This window comes from Natator depressus, chromosome 19, assembly GCF_965152275.1.
Source record: "Natator depressus isolate rNatDep1 chromosome 19, rNatDep2.hap1, whole genome shotgun sequence".
Classification (NCBI taxonomy): Eukaryota; Metazoa; Chordata; order Testudines; family Cheloniidae; genus Natator; species Natator depressus.
Window position 1 is genome coordinate 8,514,282 of NC_134252.1, and position 23,561 is coordinate 8,537,842.

The 23,561-nt window shown below is 45.9% G+C and overlaps 1 protein-coding gene and 1 long non-coding RNA gene across 2 annotated transcripts in view; both read left to right on the plus strand.

The window, feature by feature from the left end:
- The first annotated feature begins 4,049 nt into the window (after positions 1–4,049).
- LOC141974668 (uncharacterized) lies at positions 4,050–9,216 on the plus strand. Its single transcript, XR_012635792.1, has 3 exons — positions 4,050–4,189; positions 6,380–6,480; positions 8,646–9,216. It is a non-coding gene; the product is annotated as an uncharacterized LOC141974668 (long non-coding RNA).
- An 8,396-nt stretch (positions 9,217–17,612) lies between these two features.
- CLIC4 (chloride intracellular channel 4) overlaps positions 17,613–23,561 on the plus strand; it is a 54,739-nt gene continuing 48,790 nt past the window's right edge. The window contains exon 1 of the mRNA XM_074934582.1: positions 17,613–17,774. Coding sequence (XP_074790683.1) covers positions 17,703–17,774 — 72 coding nt within the window. The 5' untranslated portion in view covers positions 17,613–17,702. The remainder of the gene's footprint in view (positions 17,775–23,561) is intronic.

Genomic DNA, 23,561 nt, shown 5'->3' on the forward strand with positions numbered 1-23,561 from the left:
TATGTGTGTACACACACACACACAGAGAGAGAGAACATGAAAAGGTGGAAGTAGCCATACCAACTGTAAGAGGCTAATTAAGATGAGCTACCCACAACAGTTCACCCTGATGAGCAGTTTGTGAGCCAAGGCTGGCTGGCTGGTGTGGGAATGGGTTATGTGGACTTCTTTGTGTAGGACCTGGGGCATTGCATGATTGTACTCTCTGCTTTGTGGAATTCCCCAGCCTCGTCATGCATGATGTACCTATACTCTTTGACTGTGTTAAAGCTATGCTAAGGGATTCCAGCACACATCTGTCTTACTGTAAGAGAACTAATAAGAGAGTCTGTTTCAGGCTCTTGCCTCAGGGTACAATTTACTGGTTACACTGAAAGTGTAGGCAAAATACCAAAATAAAGTAGTTCCTCTGCCCAACATGGGCTACAGTCCCAGCTGCTTTTCCCTCACCTCTCTGTCCTTCTGAGTCTTTGCTCTAAGCCATGGAAGTCACTTTCTACTCCCTGCAGTTCCCAACTCCCCAGGCCTCCTGCCCTGGATTCGCCTTATAGCCAGGTTCTTTCCCCTGCACGTATCCAGCTCAGCTTGAGCTTCTTCCTGGCCTTTATAAGGATCAAGTGCTCTGCAGGCCACCACCTGACTCTTAGCCCCTCAGCTAGGAGGCAGCTGATTAATAACAGGTCAGACTGGGTCCATCTCCCCTTAAAGGGGCCAGTCACCTTGTGACTGGAACCTTAGTATAAAACATGCCTAATTGAATAGAGCTCAGATCATAGTTTTTCAAGCTGAATTAGCTTGCACTTTTCCATGTGAAATCTCCTTTTGCTGTTCTCTGCCCATGCCCCTTAACCTCTCCATCTCTTTGTAAAGCGCTGTCCTTGCATGAGTTCCTAAACCCACTCAGTTTAGCATCATCTTTTGATTTGATTTGTGCTTTTGCTAGTTTGCAACTGGATATTTTGATAGCACTGAGTGGTTGGAGCTTGGACAGCTACTGCCTAAAGGAGAGAGAGTGATTGATGGATACTCGTTCCTTAAGTGGAATGTGGGACGTTACGGTAATTTGTAACCAAGCTAACAATTCTTTCATTCTAGCAGTGACAGCAAATTGGAGAGGTCAAAGGCTCTGAAAGATGGGAGAGCATCCACCGGTGACAAACGTCTGTTCGTTGCAGCCGACACCCAGTCCCGCACTGTCGAATGCCAAGTTGTTATGCCTTGTAAGGCAAATATTGATTGCCTTGGGTTTCACTCTGATTATCATACATGAATAATGGAGCCCCCACCTTTAGGAATCATTGTTCTAGCCCTGTGATGAGTGTGTTACAGGTGCCAGCTATCAACGGCAGTTAATTTTGTTGACGGCTTCAATTGCTGTTGCTGGAAGCCGGGTCCCTACCAGAAGAAAAATGCTCAAATGTCAATAATGAGCATAGGTATGTGGAGTAACTTTCAACCTGAGGGCATCCAAAGTGCCTTACAACTTTCACTGATGGATTTTCAGGTTGTGCATTTGTGTTGCTAGGGTGAGAAGCAGATAGACGAGACTCCCTTTGCTCACCACTTAGCAGACGTTCCCCTGTCTAAGTCCAGCACATCCCTTCGATCCCTCTTGCACCCTGCCCTCCTTATCCCATTGATCACTTTTCTCTGCAGTGTCACCGCTCCTCCACTTTCCCCGGGTGCTCAGATTCTTCCGTTTTCCACACAATTGAAATTCAAGGTGGCCAAGGCCTGGGCCTAGCAAAACTTTGTGGTTCTGGGCTTGTTCCTTCCTTGCACTGTAAACGACTGTCTTCAGTTCAGTTTGTTAGCCTTTCAGATGAGTGGGTTAGGGACACCAGGCCACCAAACAGAACTGGCAGAGGCTGAATTCAGTCTTATAAGGGCTGACTCTCTTCTTTGCCTAAACTGCAAGAAAACCAGACACACATGGACAAATTCTCAGTTTGCCGTTGGCCATGAATACAACTGCTGAGCCAGTCTCTCCCCTGGGTCCAACCCCTTTGCATTGCCTGAGGGGTGGCTCTACTTTCCCAGCTGAGAATTCCCTTGGTGTAGGGGGAGCAATCAGAGCTGGCGTCTAAGAATTATTCCTCCCTAGGGGGCTTGATCATATGTTGGGGGAGGTAGAGGTAGGAGATGATTCAATGCTGTGAATTCTCAGCTCGTGTATGGTCCCTGATTATTATGTTATAGTGGTGCCCAGGAATCGACCAAGAATGGGCCCCATTGTGATAGGCATCATACAGACATAGATAAGAAGCATAGACTGTCTACTCAGGGACCACAGTCAACTGTCATAAGTTAGAGCAGCCTTGGGGTTGTGTAGCTTACATTAGGGTTGGAACACCTGAAGCCTGAGAATCAGTGAGCTGGAGCCAGCAGGAAGCCAGTTACATCTCCCCTCCCAGTGCAGCTGGAGAGAATCTGGCCCTTTGTGGAAAATGAATTTGCAGGTGCAATTGCAAACATGGCCTCCAGTGTCAGTCAAGTTTAAAATAACGCTATGCAGCCATTGGGGTGTACTATGGCAGGCCTGCGTGCTGGCTAACTCTTTTTATGCTGCTCATCCAGCCAGTGTATATGCATCTGACAAGGGCAGCGTGTTTACATGGCAGGTTGTCATAAGTCATATGAGGTTTGCAGTTCTCCCCAGCAGAAAAAGTCTTTTACATCACTTAAATCCTAGAATGGGTCTACCCTGGAAATCTGCCTCAGAACACCCACCCAGCGGGTCATGGAAGGGTTCTCTGTGCCAGTCCCAAATAGGCAAGTGTATGGCTGGAGGGAGGGTTCAGGGTAAGACTATGGGTCTGCATGTACATGGAGCAAGAGGCCTGGAAACCCTACTCAGTATTCCGACCTATAGATACTAGTAGCGTCCAGGAAAGGGTCTTGCTGCACCTCATCTGGTGAATTACATCCACCCACAATCCCTATGGACTCCCAGCACAAAGTCGTAAGTAATCATGTGTGCATGTGAATTTCACCCACAATCGCAATAGCATCTGGGTAATGGAGATGGGGGGGTGAGAGGGGCATAGGTTATAGCTGAAGCCATGAAAGGGTTAACTGCATAACTCTAGGGCTGATGAACTGAAGGTGGCCCAGCTTTCATAATATTTAACCAAGTGCATGATGTTCAAGGAGCCTTAACTCTCTATGGTCCCAGGACCAATCCTGTCTTAAATGAGCTCAGTGTAGCTGAGCACACAAGCATCTAATCTGGCCTTTGCACCTGGGAGCTGCAGCTCAGGTAGGTTCTGTTCTTTGCCTGATGCTAATATGCGCGTGGTCACAGAATGTGCATATTCATTATTAATAAGCAAGCAATAGGTCATTTGAATTTAAATGGCATCGCAGGTGCATACCCTCTAGTTGCTCATTTACATAAACCAAATAATCTTTTAAGGTTAAAATCTGAACCATAACAACCTCCTGCATATCTACTTATGTAGACTTATTACAGGAAAGAAGAAAGTGTTTTATCATCATCTGAGCCGTACTGAGCCAATGAAGTTTGTAAATAGCTGTACAGACTAATTTGCTTGAACGCCTACCTGCTGTTTATAGCATTTAAACGAGGTACAAATTGTCTAGAAATGTAGTGATTCACAGTTAGATTCGAAGTCACAACTTGCCGGGGGCGGGAACAACCCAAAGTATTAAAACCTTCCTCCAAACTTCTTTTCTAGATTCCCTTTCCCAGAGCAATAGCCAGAACCTGCCACTAGGTAGCTTACTACCAGCCTCACGACTGCCTTCTATGTATGCACGACAGCTATATTATTCATTTTAACGTGGCAAAGTCAAGCACTCAGAAGTTAGGAAATGGCAGAAGTAAGGGGGTCTGTGGAACCTTAAATCAGCCCCCTGGTATGCGTGCATTAAGATGATCCATGCTTCCCTCTCTCATGCTCTAGGAATAACTCACTGCCACAGCATCCCTTCCATGGTGACTCAGATGGCAGGAAATAAAATCCACACTCTTAATTTAATCATTCTTTAGTCCAAAGTACAACTAAACCGTTAGTCCTGAGCTGGTTGGCTCTGAGAGGGGTGTTTGTTGAATGCCGTGTGCTAAACATATTTAACCTCAGATGTGGACTTTACTGGAAGAACTGGCCGGAGAGGACCATGGTGACAGTTGCCTCGTTTGTGGTGAACAGTGTCACCTTGGAGACTTGTGAGTAACTAGTGGAGGAAGTGGGGAGTTTCTGGAGCTGTTTGTAGAGCCAGCCCTGGAAAGTCATTTTGTGACAAATTATCACATTCTAGGTTTAAAAAAAACAACTGTTTTACTTCTTCCTAACTTTAAATCCGCCATCCCCACTTCCCCTCCCTCCGCTGGCAACGCTGAATCCCTGGCTGCCTCCCTGCTCTCACTGGAGATTTTGTACAGATGGGGCTTGGTGCTTGCATCCTGACAGGCAGGGGGTCGGCACTAGAAGCAAAGCATGACTCTCCGACTCTATTTCTCCAATAAGGGAAGGATCTATACCTCCCGTTGAAACTTGGACTGGGAACTTCTGAATCTATTTAAGCTGTGGACAGATTCACTGGCTGGGGAGGGAAAACAAAGTCCCACCCACATGCCTTGTGTTCAGGACTCACTTTGTCAACAAATAAGGCCCCAAACCAAGATCAAGTAAACTCTAACTAGGGGTACCTAACCATCCAAAGGCTTTCCAAGCTTTCTGCACCTGGAAAAGTATGTCGTCTTACCTCCCCTTTCAATAGCCCTTCTGGCTACTATGGAGAGATCCTGTAAAAACACCCCTGATCCTGGGGCTACATTATAATGCCACAGCGGCACAGCTGCAATGCTTCAGCATAGCCACTCACTACAGTGGGTTCCCTACTGGTTCACTACAGGTTCACTACTGGTTCCCTAGGGTTCACTACAGAAGGGTTCCCCTATTGCTGTAATTAATCCACCTCCCTGAGAGGTGGCAGCGAGGTGAATGGGAGAATTTTCCCGTTGACCTAGCACTGCCTACAGTGCGGGTTAGGTCGGCTTAACTATGTTCGTCGGGGTGTGGATTTTTCACACCCCAAGCAATGTAGCTGGGTTAACCTAACTTTTCAGTGTAGAACACCTCTGAGTCTCTCCTGGCTGCTTCTTGTCTTGTACCTGGTTTCCTGTAGGGCCCGTTCTTGTGCCCTACAGCTCCTAGTTTCTAGGGCCCAGGGGTCATACCAGGCACACTGCGATGCGCGCATATGCTCCAAGGCCCAGTGCCCTGTTACAGACCCATCTGATACTTTGCATTTTACCTGCTGAATTGCAGCAGAAGGCAGGTCAGAGGTGGTGATCATGGGATGAAAGAAGCAGCAGAGAGATGGGGAGAAGCTTTGAATATAGTTATGTAATGGGCAGGAATAGCAGGAACTGTAAAGGCTACTGCACATTCTCCAGCCTGTAAGCAGGACTAGCAGCAACTAGTCTGCTTGTCTCCTTCACAACAACGAGATTCCTCTCGTTCTATGGCCAGCCGTATCAGTTGCTTTCCCTTATTACCCTGTCCAGTATATGGCAGCTCCTTGCACGTGCATCTTAAGGTCAATAGCACTGATAGCTGGAGACCTGGGGAGGGCCCCACTACTGCGTCATTGATTCTGAGTCATCCTCAGCCTCACTGCTGACTCGTATGCAGTGGTGGGGAGAACTGTTTCCTGACATGAGCATGGAGTGGCTAGAGCTGGGATTGTTGAGTGGGATCTTCACAAGGGGCTAAAGGGAGATAGATGCACAGCTCCCATTGAATGGCATTGGGCTCCTAACTCCCATAGGCACTTTTGAACACCCCCATTGTGAGCAGATGAACAGATATTTAAGGAGGTATGAAGGGAGTCAAGTGGTGACTCAGCACCAGGGGTGGATACGTTAGACATTCACAGTGTGGGCAGAATAGATGGGTTAGAGATCACAGAGGACTCCCCTCATCCTTATGTGCCTTGGATACATCTGTGGGAAAACGGGCACAGGGGAATGGCCATGTTTCCTGCTAGTGAGGGTGTGGCCAGTGTATCTGTGTGCTGCATAGATCCTCCCCATGACCAAAACCCCCATGTAGGAGCCAGATGTGGGGCCAGAGCCAGGAGGTCAAACGTGGCAAGGTCCATCATCTGCTACTTGCCCTCCTCACAACCAACCGCACTCTGAGACCCTCTGATGGAAGTTGCTACATTGCTCCTATTTGTACTGTAGTAGCATCTAGAAGCCCCCTTCAGGGATCAGATCCCATTGTGCTAGGCACTGTACGTATATAATAATAATTAATAATAAAACAATCCCAGTTCCAAAGAGCTTATAATCTAAGCTTACAGGCTTAGAAATGCCAAGTATAATTAATTGTCTCTCTTCTTTTATCAGAGCTGCCAGTTATAAATCACCAGCATCCAGATGTGGATAGGAGCTCATCTTCCTGGAAACAGCAGCTGTAGTCAGAGTCCTTACCAAAGCAGCGGTGTTCTGTAAGTCTGCCTAGCTAATAAAATCCATCAGGGTGTGAGAGACAGTCTGCCTTGCCTCCCAGACATGACAATACCTCAGCACCTCTGGGGATGTCTGGGTGATTTATAGCCTAAAAAGGCAGATCTTCACTGTACCAGTGGTAATCTGTCTATCCTCATGTGATAAAACAGCAAAATAAGAGTGTTACTACCCAGCCATCCACTAGGCCTCGGGGGTCCAATACATTGAGAAAGACAATTTTGGTTCTGTATTTGCTTTAGGTGTCTGTCTAGGGATTTAGACTGCACTCATCTGACGTACCCTGGCTTAGTGTCACAGTAATGGTCATAAAACGTTGCTTGGGGAGACCCAGGGGGAGAACTGACTGGCCTGATCTTGTCCTACTTACTAGTTGATTAAGACAGTAAAACACTTGTTCCAGTGGTTAGCAGCTCATGAGTTCATTTCTGCCTATCCAATAGGAATCAAAGGCATATATTTGATGCACTGATGGTTTTGGGGTTCATAGAATCATAGAAGATAGGGTTGGAAGGGACCTCAGGAGGTCATCTAGTCCAACCCCCTGCTCAAAGCAGGACCAATCCCCAACTAAATCAAGGGTGAAGGTGCTGGACTTGGGTTCAGCTCTAGGTGCAGTTCCCAGCTCTGCACAGACTTTTCCTGTGTTCTTGGATCAGTCACTTGAGCCCTGAGTGAGGAAAGCATGTGCTACCATCCCTCTGAAGATGTAGGTGCTGTTCTGAGTAGGAATCCTTTCCTGAATCAAGGCCATAGCCTCTTTGGCCCAGATCCTCCAAGGTATTTAGGTGTTTAGCTCCCATTGATTTAAATGGGAGTTAGATGCCTAAATACATGTGAGGCTCTGGGCCTTTGTGCCTCAGTTCCCAGTCTGTAAAATAGAGATCATAATCCTTCTGTTCTGTGTCTTCTCCATTTAGCCTGTGAGCTCTTCAGGGAAGGGACTGTCTCTTCTGATGTGTACACAGCACCCGGCATGATGGGGCCCCAAACTCAGCTGGGCACTCCAGGTGCTAGCATTATACAGCTAATAATAACACACCACAATGCAATTTTGATTATTTTAACCCAAAATTTGGAAGGCAACAGAGTACTACCCATAACGGGCTAAATTCACACTCGACCTAAGCCAATGGAATTCCATTAGGAACAAATTCAGCGCAACAAGTTGATCTTTAAATGGGTTTATTTACAATCTAGGCACACTTGGAGGAGGAGGAAAAGGAAATGAAACTCGGAGGAAAGATGGTCTCGTGCAGGGCGCTGGAGGATTTATGATCCCCTCTCACATTTAAAGGGCCAGATTCTGAACTCATTTATAACATGTGGCATTGAGATCGTAATGTCATGCTTTCCTGATCACCTTGATAGGTCACTTAACCTCTCTCAGCCGTCATCTGTAAAAGAGAGATGAATTAATGCAAACCAAATGAATATGTTTCTATGTCACTACTGTACAAAGTTCATCTTTCTTTCCCATGCTTCACTGATCCCGAGCTACTGTAATGCACCCTAGGCAGTTTTCTCTAAGCTGCAGCAGGGGAATAGACTGGTGCAGAGCAGCCCAGAATTGGGGAAGTGCAGCGGGCACCTTTTATGAGCTGGGAGCTGTTTGGCTGCAGCTTAAGGTCTGCACCGTTGGTCCAAATTCATGTTGTCAGTTACCAGCTGCAAAGCCATTGACTTCGGTGAGGTTTCACCTTGGTAAATGCGAGCAGGAGCAGGGCACAGCCCTATTTCTGTGCCATGCTGTTTCTGCTATGCTTGTAGTAAAGAACACTGGCGATAAAGCTGCTGAAGGCAACCGCATTGACTGGCACTTGTAATGTTAGACATGGCGGTCCTGTAATAAATCCGGGCGGCTTAGCAAGAGTCTGCTGTGGAGCTGTACAGTTTTGTATCAAGCAAGCGGGATTTAATGTGGTTCCCCCCCCGCCCCACCACCACCACAGTGTTAGCTAACATCCTGGAGAGAAAATGTATTGATTCACTGCCATTACTCTAATTGGATTGATCCTCTCCAGATGCTGTTAGCATGCTGATGAAAGAAGGCAAGTGGGACTGTGTGCCACATTCTGGTCACATACAATAGAGAGCATGGTACAAGATGTGTTGATGTTAGTGTATGTATTTGTATTCTGCACAGGATCATCCTCCAGGGCCTTTTACAGAACTCGGAGGCTATTAAAAGGCAACATCAAACAGCATTTCTTCAATTTAGATTTCAAGCCAGAAACTGGTCTATGGGAGCTGCTCAGCCGGGAGTTGCTTATGCCTTACGTAAAGTGTTCATTAGGGAAGCCATTGGTCTAACAGCATCTTTCAGATATTTCCTGTGGCTCCAAAGGGTGAAGAGGGTAGAAAAATAAGAGGAACGCTCTTGTTCGTGGTATTTGATTTGTTGTATTTCAGTGTACGGTAACTGAGAGACATCTCAGTCAAGTTCATATCTTTCATTGGGTTTAAACAAGTCCAGTTTCAATGTTTCTTTTTCTCTTTTGGAAGAGCAATGTGATTATGTTTTAACAACATTTTGTCACCAGATCCCATGTTTGTATTTTAGTATTAAACCTACTGGATTTAATAAAACAAAAAACAGCCCATGAGATTGATGCATATCTACCTGTTGCTGGCTTTCAAATGGCACCATTTGCATAAAAATAGATGGAGAAATGGCAGAGCCTTTCTCTGGAAATTCATGAACTAATTTACCCAGACATACACGGGAAATGCTATTTTAGATATAAGGAATAAAAAAACTTACAATAGACTTTGGATTATTCTTACAGCCCTTTCCGTTGGTAGCTCCTCTCTCTAGAGGCAGCAGAGGGATGTGTCTTGTAAGATTTTAAAGAGTCCACACCAAAGCATTGCATCTCTGCCTCCTTCAGGCTTGGGGTGGGGTTTAAAATCAAAACCCAGATCTGGGTATGGTCCCTTCTCAGTAGAAAGGGAGCAACTGAAACCTTTGATCTGAATTCTCTCCCCAGTGGGATATTCAAATGGCAGACTTTGTAAGCATTGGCCAATCTCTGATCTTCAAGGAAGTAAGAAGGGCAGCGGCTGCAAGGGGTGCAGAAGTGAACCCCCCTCCCAGTTGTTGTTGCCCATTTTTCTACTAACACAAAAGTATCGCCAGCATTAAGAGTTGCAAGGCCCCAACCTGCCAGAAGGGGAGAATCAGGCAATGAATCAACTGCCCCATCACTGGCCAGGAGGTGATACCGGGGAGGATCTGACAGCGAGTTGCCCACGGAACCTTCCATTCCTGTTGCCTCTAAATGAGTGGGGATCCTTCCCAGGTGGATATTTGCGCTGCTTAAAGGCAGTCTACCCCTCCTCCCCCTTATACATCCTCCAAATGACTGAAGCTTCTAAATCAATTGCAGGGCATAGACTGGCTTTTGCAGCATTTCATCTGCACAGAGATGGAAGCAAGGTGAAAACTAGAGCCCCGTCTTCATTCCTGCAGGCTTGAGCTGTACTGTGCTTTTATGTAGGGACCTACCACAGGAGAGGGAACCTGCAAACAATACATGCTTTGTTTGTGTCTCTGAACCCTGGGCACAAACAGAGGCTGAGCCCAAACATTTAACTACCAAATGCATTAATTACTATCCCTGGGGTAGGCAACACATGCCAGTAACCAGAGAAAACCATATTGCTACTTGGAAAGGGACGTGGATTGTTAAATGATTCTTAAAATGCAATTGCTACCACTAGAAGTTGCCGATTTCAGTTTCCTAGAACTATTTGTCCTTGAAGCTCTGCTTGAAGAGTGTTAACCTAAGCTGAACAGCTGCCCAGGGGCACAAAAATTATGAACTGAAGTCAGCTTCAGCATGAATTAATATTATGGGCTAGATCCTCGCTACCGCCATTGGCTAAATCACTAGCTCCATTGACTTCAGCCGTGCTATGCTGATGGACATCAGCCCAGGATCTGGGCCTGTATTTTCAGCAGTATCAGGTGCCGACTTTGGGACCAATCCTGCAAGGTGCAGAGTGCCCTCAGCTCCTTTAACTTCAGCACGTCACAGGATCAGGCCCCTTCAGAATGTGACGTTAATACTAAAGTCTGACATTCGGTCACTCCCGATGAAAATGAGCCATCTAGGAACAGCTGGTCGTGAGCTGTAGTAAATGCAAACCAATTTGTCCCAAAGAAAAGTTTGATTTTTCCCTGCACCACCTGTAAATCTGACAGGCTAACATCCACTGATGAGATTTCATAAACAAATACTGCTTGACAAGGGGCTAATAAAATAATAATGAGTAATATTGTAGTGAAATACTGGATGATAGATAAAAAGAAAAGGAGTACTTGTGGCACCTTAGAGACTAACCAATTTATTTGAGCATAAGCTTTCGTGAGCTACAGCTCACTTCATCGAATGCATACTGTGGAAACTGCAGAAGACATCATATACACAGAGACCATGAAACAATACCTCCTCCCACCCCACTCTCCTGCTGGTAATAGCTTATCTAAAGTGATCACTCTCCTTACAATGACAGGTTTCAGAGTAACAGCCGTGTTAGTCTGTATTCGTAAAAAGAAAAAAGAAAAGGAGTACTTGTGGCACCTTAGAGACTAACCAATTTATTTGAGCATGAGCTTTCGTGAGCTACAGCTCACTTCATCGGATGCATAGCGTATCGTGGAAACTGCAGAAGACATTATATACACACAGAGACCATGAAACAAAACTTCCTCCCACCCCACTCTCCTGCTGCTAACAGCTTATCTAAAGTGATCATCAAGGAGGGCCATTTCCAGCACAAATCCAGCAGGAGAGTGAGTTTGTATGTGTGTCTGTGGGGGGGGGGGGGGAAGGGTGAGAAAACCTGGATTTGTGCTGGAAATGGCCCTCCTTGATGATCACTTTAGATAAGCTGTTACCAGCAGGAGAGTGGGGTGGGAGGAAGTTTTGTTTCATGGTCTCTGTGTGTATATAATGTCTTCTGCAGTTTCCACGATACGCTATGCATCCGATGAAGTGAGCTGTAGCTCACGAAAGCTCATGCTCAAATAAATTGGTTAGTCTCTAAGGTGCCACAAGTACTCCTTTTCTTTTTTCTTTTTTCTCCTTACAATGTGTATGATAATAGGAGGTGATGGATCTAGCTGAGCTGCATTCAGTTTAGCAAACCTGCCTGGGTGGGAATTACTGGGGCTACATTCCTGAAGGGGGGTATTTTAAATTATAAGGAGGAAACCACTGGAACAGCATGTAGGGGCACAAGGATTTAACCTCAGCTTTCCCTTCCGTTTAGACAGATTCTCACAGGAAGGACCCTTGAAGTACCAAGGTCCAGACAGGATGTGTTAAGCTCAGACCGAGAGCCCCAAGTCTGAATTTCCCTGTGTGTAGCAGTTGAGTAAGAATGTTTAATAGTTTTTAATCATGAGAGGCTGTGTGGGTCAATGCTTAGTGCAGGGGATTGTGAGTCAGGGTCCTGGCTCCTATTCCCATCTCTACCTTTCTGGATGGCCTTGGGCAAGTTACTCTGTCTCTCTCGCACTCTCTTTGCTTCAGTATGCTCTGGTTTAAAGTGGATCTAAGAATCCTTGCTTAGTTTCCAGGAGCGCTGTGCTATTGTAGGAACATAAAAAGTGCCACACCAGATCAGATCAGTGGTCCAGCATTTCCTCTCCATGCAGAAGATGCAAAAACCTTTGCAAATAAGCAGTTACGGAACAATGTAGCCATAGAGTCTCTTTGTAATGTTCGCCAGTTAGTGGTTGGCTTATACCCTGAAGCATGAGGTTTGTATCCCTGCCAAACTTTTGTTTGATTGCGTTTTCTTATTAATCCTTCCTTGGATAGTCTCATTATCCACAAAGGCAGGGATTTTCAAATGAGTCTAAACACGCACATCCTATTTAATTTCAGTGAGATTGAGTTCCTAATTCCTTTAAATGCCTCTGAAAAGTCCATCCATAAATACGGATACTTTTTGAATCTTTGGGCTCAGGGGCATCATGGGGCAATAAGTTCAAAGGCTAATTGTGCATGGGGAGGGGAAAAGCATTTCTTTTTATAAGTTATAAATGTACTGCCTTTCATTTTCAAAAGCATTTTAAGATTTGGGGATGAAAAGTGGCTGCACAAATACCAAGATGCTAGAAATGCAAAATCATAATATACTGCGTAACGGTTCTGTAGAATGGAAGCCATGAATACAATACAATACAATTAACAGAAAGGGCATAGCCTAGTGTTCTGAGGATAGAAGAGAGAGAGGCGGGAATCCCTGTGATCTAATTCCCTAGTTCTGATACCAGTTCCCTCTTTAGCTTTGGATACACCACTTTTCTGACTCATTTCCAACCACTGCAAAATGTGGACAATGCTTATTCCTACATAAAGGTGTCATGAGGATTGGTTATTTATTTTGTAAAGCATTTAGAAGGTAAGTACTAAGTATTAATTATTATTATGGAAACCTTCCAAAATAACACATCTACCAATCACAGAAATAGGAAAACATCTGAAAGCTTTCACGATTCAAAACCACTGTGAACCTCATTAAAGAAAGAAGTTTCCTTTTAATGGAAAAGATGAGGGGTCAAGGAGTCCATTGAAATAGAAGAAAAGGTCACCCACAAGTGAAAGAGCTTAAAGAATGTTAGAAAGTAGGCGAGGCTAATACAGCTGGATAGAAATAAACTGATCCTTAACCACCCTGCAAGCCACCACCATATGCTGCCTTTTAATAGAGAAGAAACTCAATAGTGATTAATGGTAATGGTAATGGACTTGGCACACTTTGGAGCTCATTTATATCCCATCTGGGGTGAAGAGAATTTTTTGGGGAGGAGGGATAGCTCAGTGGTTTGAGCATTGGCCTGCTAAACCCAGGGTTGTGAGTTCAATCCTTGAGGGGGCCATTTAGGGATCTGGGGCAAAAATTGGGGATTGGTCCTGCTTTGAGCAGGGGGTTGGACTAGATGACCTCCTGAGGTCCCTTCCAACCCTGATATTCTATATTGCTGATAAAAATGCAACATAGCACAAAGGGTACTGCAGCCCAGAACTTGTGACTTAACATCTGCACCTCTTAGCTTCCAGAATGTGGACATCAGCGTAGAGTTGTGCAGGACAGCTGTTTCTGTACATTAGAAATATTGCCCTCTCGTGCTGTGCTCCTTGAGGGAGAAGTGGGCATCACCTTGTTTACCAGTAAGCTAAGTTTTACAGTAGTTTGACATTTACAGAAATCTGCAATTTTAACATCTTATGTTGCAAGATGGTGAATTTATATACTTGAAGGCTTCTTCAGTCCAAATGCTGGAAGCTGAAACTAGACAAATTCAGAGTGGAAATAAGGTGTAGTATTTTAACAGTGAAGGTGATTAAGCATTGGAACAATTTACCAAGGGTTGTGGTGGATTCTCCATCACGGCAATTTTAAAATCAAGACTGGATGCTTCTCTAAAAGAGTAGTAGCCATGTTAGTCTGTATCAGCAAAAAGAATGAGGAGGACTTGTGGCACCTTAGAGCCTAACAAATTTATTTGAGCATAAGCTTTCGTGGGCTAAAGCCCAGTTCATCAGTGAAGTGGGAGTGGGCTTTAGCCCATGAAAGCTTATGCTCAAATAAATTTGTTAGGCTCTAAGGTGACACAAGTACTCCTCGTTCTTTTCTCTAACAGATATGCTGTAGTTCAAACAGGAAGTATTCTGGGGAAGTTTTGCGGCCTCTGTTATGCAGGAGGTTGGACATTGTTCTCCTCTGGCTTTGGAATCTATGAAGCTATTTAGTCAGAGAATAGGTACAGCAGGGGCAGTAGGAGCTTTCCGTGCACTCCCTGTCGCAGTGTGTCCTAGTCCTGATTCAGAGGAACCACCTCTGGAATGAGTGTTTGTCAGTCCTTGGCCTCTGAGCTGAAGCCACCAATAGAGGTGGTGGTTTTGTGGTGTGGGTGAGTTTGCTGGGAACTGGTCTGACCAATTCAGTTCATCGGGGGCCACCAAGCTGTCAGCAGATGGTAATGACTTTCAGCCACTACCAACCTGGGATTGATATGAAGTGCAAGGAAAGGCTCCAAATCCTGTTAACAAGTCCCTGACTTCCCCATCCTCCACTGGTTAGTGGCATGAATCACTCCCTCAGCCCTGTTGTTGAAGTGTTAGTTCATAAAGATACAGCATCGCAAATTGGCAATGCTGGTGTCTCAGTTCCAATCTTCCCTAGGGGAGTAAACTTCGTCCCCCCCCCTCAATATCTGCCTACAGGGTCTTTTGAAGTATAGGGAGATGAGAATTGATTGCAGTTAACACAAACGGAGATTCTCCACTGAGGCCCCTAGACACAGCTAGACCCTGTGGTTCCCTCTAGCTGCCAGACTGACAATACACAGCACGTGCTGCCTATGGGGTTTCTGTATAGGGCCTCTCCACATCCTCACCTGGACTAGGCTGCCACAGAAGAGCCAATTGATAACCCTACACTGATACACCAGTTTCTAATGTAGAATGTCTCATTCCAAGAACTACAGGGATTCCTTGGAATCGTTGCAAACTAATAAATAAATAGCCCTCCTATTGACTCTAATGGGAGTTAAGCCCTCCTACAGACTCTAATTAGTTAAGAAGGGCTGCAGAGGACCCATAGAAATCAGTCTGAAGAGACCCTCTCAGGTCAACTGCCCAACCCTGCTACCAGTGCATCAAATTACTTGTAGAAAAGGGCAGTCAGATTGCCTACAATGGCATGCAGCCCATCAGTGACTGCCAATAACAAAAATCCACAACTGTTGAAAATGGGCCACTAGATGGGAAGGGCTCTGAGTTACTACAGAAAATTCTTTCTGAGGTATATGCTCAGGACTAACTGATCGCCATATCTGGAGTCAGGAAGGAATTTTCCCCCAAGTCAGACTGGCAGAGACACTGAGGGTTTTTCACCTTCCTCTGCAGCCTGGGGCATGATTTAAACTAGTGTAAATGGTGAATTCTCTGTAACTTGAAGTGTTTAAACCATGATTTGAGGACTTCAGCAACTTAGCTAGAGGTTAAAGGGGTCTGTTTCAGGAGTGGGTGAGGTTCTGGGGCCTGCCGTGTGCAGGTCAGACTAGATGATCATGATGGTCCCTTCTGCCTTAAAGTCTGAGTTTATGAAAACACCACTTGCCTCTTTCCCCCTCTCAGTGAAAATTTGGTCAAGTACATTTAAAAAGGAAAAACATTTTTTTAAGATGACAGATTTTGCTCAACTCAAAAATGCCTGCTGGGGGGGTGGGGAGGCTATTAAATTAACACGGCACACTCTGTTCATAATAAGAAAAGGAGTACTTATGGCACCTTAGAGACTAACCAATTTATTTGAGCATAAGCTTTCGTGAGCTACAGCTCACTTCCTCAAATAAATTGGTTAGTCTCTAAGGTGCCACAAGTACTCCTTTTCTTTTTGCGAATACAGACTAACACGGCTGTTACTCTGCAATCTGTTCATAATATTCTTCCTCTGATCAGTGTCTGGCTGCATGAACCTCTCTTGAGTACAAACTGGAAAGTTGTATGACAGCATGTACAGGTCACATAACGGGGGGCCACACAGCCCTGCTGCACCCTATCCCAGGGATGTCCCAGTGGGGCAGCCTCACTGAGTGGAGGTAATTTGGTACAGCTGTGCTCACTTAGGTTCTGACTCTTTAAAAGGGTTTGGGCCACAGAAAGTGCGGGCATGGGGTGAAGGTATGACAAAGCTGCTCTGTTCATAATTGGTCGGGAGACTACACACTGTTCAGTTGCATGGAGAGAGTGTGATCAGAGGCTGTGCTATTCTGGTTGTACACAAACCTTGCAAATAAACTGGAAAAGGCAGAAGGTGTGGTTTTATTTTGTTGCTTAACCTAGATCTGCTGTGAACTTTCTCCTGGGCGACTCAGGTCCTGGCCCCACTATGGGAGAGAAATCAAGACAAAAAAATCTCCTCCACATTTCTTTCCTGACTAGGTAATGTGTATTTCTCTCTCCTGCTCCAGATGTTTCTTTTGTGGTGAAAGAGGCCTGCCTCCTAGCTGACAGGCATGTAGACAGATGTTCCCTGGGCTGGGCAGTCATCAAACACTTAGAGCCAGTTACAGAAGAGGGGAGTTTCCTTGGCTTTATCAGACAGATAAATTGTGGATGGCTGGGCTGCCGCCTAGCTCTGGTGAGCTGGGTTTCACCTCACAGGCCATAACAGCAGCTCTACAGTCTGGGGCAGGAGGAGGAGGGTGCTGGTTTCCTGCCCCGTCTTTGCCAAGCACAGCCCCATGAGGTGACTGCTCCCAGACATTAGGTCATCGGGCAGCGCACCAGCAGCAGCGGGCTCCGCAGTGCCCCCCTCCCCAGAACAATCTTAGGCAAAAATAACAATCCAGAATTAGACCAGGGTGCGGTGGGAGCATTTCTCATGGAATGGGCGTGTGTGGGTGTGTGAGAATGTGCAGCCTGGGTGGGCATCACCCCCAGCAGCCTCTTTCCACCCCCCTCTCCCCTTCCTCCCCCCCCAGGGCAGCCTCCCTCTCCCCCACCTACCCCCCCCCAAGGGCAGCCTCCCTCTCCCCTCAGTAACCTCCCTTTCCCCCCAGGGCGACCTCCCTTCTCCCTCACCTTCCCCCCCTCTCCCCCCATCTCCCCTCGGCAGCCTCCCTCCCCAGGGTCGCCTCCCTCTCCCCTCCCTTTCCCCCCCAGGGCGATCTCTCCCCCCCTTTCGCCCCAGGGCAGCTTCCCTCTCCCCCACCTTCCCACCCCCCCAGCAGCGTCTTTCTCCCCGCAGCCAGCCCGGCTCTCGCTGAAGGGATTCCCCCCCCCGTCTCCCTTCCCACCCCTGTGCCAGGCGGAGCTCGGAGGAGCGGCCCCCCCGGCGCAGCTGCGCCACAAGCCCCACCCCTCGGAGCTGCAGCCCGAGGCCCACCCAAGCCCGGGAGCCATAGGCCACGCCCCCTCCCCCTGGGACCCCTGAAGTCCGCCCGGCCGGGCACCCGTTTGTCCCAGCCCCGCCCACCGACCACGCCCCCTCCCATAGAGACTCACTGATCCGGCCCCGCCCCCTGAGGTCCCGCCCTCCTCTGGCGTCCCGGCCGCCGCTGGCTGAGGCCGTCGCGCGGGGCTGTCGGTCAGTCAGTCGCTCGCAGGGCGGCGGCGTCTCCTGGTCCGGGCGCGGGGGGAGAGGAGCGAGCCGGCGCTGCCGGCCGGGCGGAGGGAGCATGGCGCTGTCGGTGCCAGTGAACGGGCTGAAGGAAGGTGACAAGGAGCCGCTCATCGAACTCTTCGTCAAGGTACGGGCGGCTGGGGGGGGGCTCGCCCTCCTTCTCCAGGACCCCCCCCCTCAGTCTCCTTCGGCCCCGGGGAGACCGGCCAGCCCCCTGGGAGCCCCCTCCTAGGACTCCCCCTTCAGCTTCCTCCAGCCTCAGGGAGACCGGCCAGCCCCCAGGGACCCCCCTTCAGCCCCCGCAGGACCCCCCCTCAGCTTCCTCCAGCCCCAGGGAGACCGGCCAGCCCCCAGGGACCCCCCCTCAGTCCCCTCCTGGGACCCCACCCAGCCCACTCTGGCTTGCCCCCCCCCTTCCCTGAGCTCCAAGTCTGAATTCCCCCTCTCCCCCCCCCCCCGGACTCGGTGATTCACCCCCAACCCCCCCCCCCGGTCTGATAACCCTCTCCTCCGGGACCCCCCCCCCCCGCCTTGAGGGAGCCGCCGTGGCCAGCCCCGGTGAGTCCCGCTCCGCTCACCCATCCCTGGGCGGCTCCCTCTGGGCAGCGCTAGGCTCCGAGCGGGGAGTTCCCCCGCGTCCCGCCTTTGGGCGAGGCCTCCCCCTCCCCGTGGGTTTTCCCGCTGCCGCCTTTCTCCTCTTCCCCCCCCCCCCCAACATCCTCTTCCTTCGCCCAGGGTCTCCCTCGCTATGCCGGCCGGGCTGGGGCTGGATGCACACGGGCTCGCTGTATAAAGGGATCGGAGTTTAGAGGGGGAAAGGTTTTTTTTTGTTTTGTTTTTTTTTGGATGAAACTCCCCGGATCTCTGGAGTGGGAGAGAGGAAACGGCCCCAAGAGAGGAGAGAGCTTCACTCTTTAGAGGTCCCTTATTAATGCCCCCCCCCCCTTTGTTGCAAATGTAACTTTATTTTGTGCTTTTCATGGAACCCCTCCCTCCCCCCGGAGTCAATAATCAAATTAGTTCTGTCCCAGCCCCTTACTGAAGCGGCACAGAGAAGAGATGTCTTCAGCTGGGATTTGAAAAAAGAGATGGAGAGCCGACGCTAGGGCATCTGAAGTCATGCTCTGGTGAAATCATTGTGTTATGCAGACAGTGAATAATCTGTTACTCGCCCGCTCTTGGTGTGAAAGTGGCACGTGAATTTCTTTTGTTTTTATTTAGTTTCCTCAGAGCCTTTTCTTAAATCTGCAAGATACTTTTGTCCTCAGTGGCTGCAGGTAATGCCCTCCTTCCTGCATGCAGGGCTGGAGACAACTGGAGACAGGGCACTCTATGCAGTCTTCAATTTAAAAAAGAGGGTGTGTCCCAATTTGTGAAATTTTCCTGGGAAGTGGAAGCTACAAACATAAAGGTCTTGAAGCTGTGACCTACAGTAAATATGTACATATAGTTAGCAAATGATAATACAAACCACAGACATATTTGAAGATACTAAGAATATGTACATACTTTACAGAAAAATTGTCCAAACAGGAAAGAGCTAGCAGTTGTTGCTATTATAATTTCTTCATAGCAGACAATGTGCTCAACATTGAAATGGCAAGGAATAGCTTCTATTCTCCATATGTCAGTGCCTCACAAGTGCACCACAGTTCACCTCCCTACACTTTGTCCCTATGTGTATGTGCATGCAGTTGGAATATCCGGGAACATTAATAAGCTTTTGCTCCTGTGCAACAATTTAACTATTTTGACTGAAACATAATAGGCCTTTAAATACACAACTAATTTTTCTTCCAGACAAGGAGAGAAGTGTGTGGTGTTGCACTGTATTTGCATTTATCATAAAATAATGCAAATGCCATATGGTTCTCAAATGTTTTGTATTTGTATGATGTAAAATCTTGGTTCCTCTGGGGCTCTTTGATGCAGCAGCATCATCCTTTCTGCTTCAAAGAGGGGAAGACGATTCGGGGGGAAGTGGGGAATAAGTAGCAATTTTTTTGTTTACCCATAGGTTAAATTCATCAAGGGAAAAATGCCTCGGGGGACTCACTTTTTAAAAACCGTTTTTAACCCTTCAAATGAGGTTTCTGTCCACTGCCAAGAGAAGATAATGCAAGATTCTTAATCTCTTTTTTGGAAACTGCTCATATCAGCCACAGGGATAGAGTTGAGGAGTTAAAGCTTCCACCAAGACCTTCTTGAGTTTGCGCTGAAGTTAAGTGGCCCACTTTAAAAAGAAAAAAAGAAAAGCTAAGATCTTTCCATTATTTAAAAGTTTGTATCAAGTCTGTACCAGAGGATATACCAGTAACCACCTAGAGAAGACACTGCAGCAGAGCATTCCTGTTTCGTTTGCCCTTTTTGTTCAAAATATTTTAAATCATAAAAGCACAGTTCACATGGTGACAATAAAACAGTAAAATATAGATAATTTCAATTTGAAATGTTAGTCACAACTGTCTGTAATGTTTATTTAATATTAGCACCCAGAGATCTCAATGAGGATTTGAGCCCTATTGTGCCAGGCAAATCTATGAAATTATTGAAAATATCACCCTAAGTCACTGACTATGGTGGACTTATGCTTCTAAGTCACTGAGGTGCTTTTGAAAATTCAACCCAATAGCGTCTGTCCTGAAGAACTTCAGTCAAAGACAAATGGCATATGAAAAGTGTTGGAAGAGGGATAAAGCCAAATATATACATATATGTGTATGTATTTCTTGAGATTTATATCGTTGCATCCATCTGCTACTCTGGGTGACTTTGACAAATAACAATACAACAGAAATAGCAGCAAATTTCCATAAAAATCCCCAGAGAAACTTTCTCTATCATGACCCAATAGATGGGCCTTTCCATACCAAATATGTGTCAACTATAAACAATTGCCTTCAACAGGTCCCGACCACATCAGACCTGTCTTTGCATTTTTTCTCATAAATTGGCCCATTACATATTTATATAATTATCTGTATCTACCCTACTCTCCATTATTAATTGTCTGGTTTCTTATAGACTTCAGGGCAGAGATGGGTCTTGAGGTGGGGTTTGAAGGAGAAGAGGGAAGTGACCTTGCGGATCTGGTTAAGGAGGGCACCCCATGCATAAGGGGTTATGAAAGAAGGCACAGAAATGTTTGCATGTAGGACATGTTGGTTCTAGAATCAGGTACCAAGAAGGATGCTGGAACCCTTAAGGGAACTTACTGTTCCTCTTCCATTATCCTGTTCCATTCCATAGTGTTATATGTATATATATATGGAATACATGTGTGCTATTTTACAGAGTTTTTTGGCATGAATTTGGAATGACCGCATCCAGGGCTATATATGAGTATTGCCTACCACTAGGAATCTCTCCTTCTCAATTTTATGAAATTACCATCTCGCAACTCCCAGCAGGGGGTATAATATCTGCCTTTAAAGTCAAGTCCTCAGACCTGAAGAAGAGCTCTGTGTCGCTCCAGATCTTGTGTATGTCACCAACAGAAGTTGGTCAAATAAAAGAAATTACTTCATCCACCTTGTCACTTTAAAGTCAAGATCAGTTTTTTTTTTTAAAACAAACAAACAAAGCTAGTAACTGGTCCAGGGCATTATCTTGCTCTTCCTGATGTTTAGGTCAGGGAAATCTTAGAGGAAGATCCTGCATTTGTAGGGAGAGAAGGAAAAGTTTTTTCTGACAACTTGATTAAAAGGCCATTTCCACTTCCTATGCTCTGTAACCTATCCCGCATTGTGCTTAAATCACTCTGGGAACAATAATCTGTCACTCAGTTATTGTTGAGTGGGGAGCCAGCTGGTAGGAAATAGCAGGACTATTAAGGTGGTCATTTCCATACAAGCTAACATCAAATAAAATAGAACGTTTAAAATAAGACACCTATTAGTTTTTAGTTTAACCTCAATGGCAAGCCAATTTGGTGTTGTAGTCAGGCATTATGTTCCATAACCAGGGAGCATGGTGTATATGTTCCAGTTAATCAGAAGATGTAGCCCCATGTGTGTGGAATAGATTAAAAAACATTAGGACATTGTCTGCAGTCAGTTAATGAATGTAAAACCAAAAGATAGCATTGAATAGGGAACCTAGGTAATCAGTTTCCAAAGTGAATACTACAATCTTTTGCTCAACCTGTGCACATTGAAGCTTTTAAAATAGAGGTAATATAATGGAAAGACTCTGACCAAGCAAGAAGTCTGGCTCATGAAGTCTTTGCCAAATGACCTGCATACACAGGATTGCAGGAGCTGGACTGAAATAAAATACAGGTATGGATTAAAGTTTCAGAAATAAATCTATGAAGCATTAGTCAGTCTGGCTATATTCCCAAAATTTAGGTCTTAAAATCATCTTACTGGGTTGTGATCAGTGACAGAACTGTCTAGAGGAAAATGTGTGCACATGGTTCGCTTTCAATCATGTACAACTGTAAAAAGCTGTTGGAACAATCAAAACAATTTGAGGGTCCCTCTCAAGACAGTATTTATACTGGGGGCTGTAATTCATATTTGTCTTTTCTGTGCTGAGGCATATTTGAAAAGTAAGCATTAGATGTAGAGATAGGAAAACAGTTTCTGTTGTACAAAGCTATTGATGTGCTGTGCGAAGAGTAATGTATGGTGTTGCTTGTGGAATTTATGCTGGTGGTCTCTGGTAATGAATAATTTTAGTATTTGTATAATTTGTCTTTCATTAACCCCACTGGTGGGCTGCCTGCAGCCCATATTATCTTACAAATGCAAATGTTTGCTAAGTCTTTCTTTACGAGCTGATTTGGAGGAACTAGTGATGTATCTCATTCCTCATGTGCTTTCACGGTAGCTTCCTAGCATGTTCACGTGTATTATTGATAAGGGAGGCCTGCTTCCATTATCTAACAGGAATGTTTTTAAAAGACCCAAGTGGCATCTTACAGTAATGAAGACTGAAATGTAACGAGCATGGGGTATATCGCATAGCAACTCAGGCAATGTGATTTGATTAGAGCTCTTATAAAGCAGCCTGTGATAATTGCAGTTCAGTTTGTCTTGTCTGAATTTTACTTTTTTTCTTTCTTTCTTTTTTTTTTTAAGTGTTGGGTTAATGTTTCTTTAGTCAAATAAAAGCACTCATCTGTGAAACCTGATGACAGAGTACACAAAACTGTAGGGTTTGTTTAAGATGGCATGCAAAAGAGCTGTGGATGAAGGTTGCCCAACAGCAGGGTGAAAACAGAGCACATCAGTATTCCCAGACAGTTTAGGAAAGGAGGGGAATGCCATATTACACTGAAACTACAGGGAGCATTTGAGAAGGTAAATTATAGGTAGCCAGATTGGGGCTAACATCCTTACTCCTGAAAAAAAGTGCTATGGGATCTTTAATAACTATGGGTGCCAAAGACTTTGGGTTTGTCATATGTGTAAGAGCGCCTCTAGCAGCAAATGCCCCATGTTGAAGCATTGGTTCAGTGCTGAGTGAGAGGGAGGAATACACTGAATTGCCAATGTTCAGTGTTTTCTTTTGTCTTCTAGTCACATTTTGACAAGGCCCATCCCTAGTTCATTTAATATCTTACATCTCATGGGTGGTATGATAGCTGTATATTGATTGTAACAGGTCACCCTTCAAACTGCGTCATTGCCATACTTGTTTGCTTTGACAGCAAAACCATGCAATCAAAACAAGACCCAGTCAGTAAATAAGCAATGTCCTAAGAAGATGATCTTGTCGGGGTGGTTCGTCACAAAGTAATCTGATTAGACACAGTCTTTTCTCTAGGTACAGTATTCTCAGCAAAGGATAATCTTGTAATAACCTCTGCACCTGAAAAATTTCTCACCCTACATCTGAAATACATTTGGTGTAAAGATAAACATTGTGTTATGGGTAACAAACATCTTGTTGTTCCTCTCCACCTGGT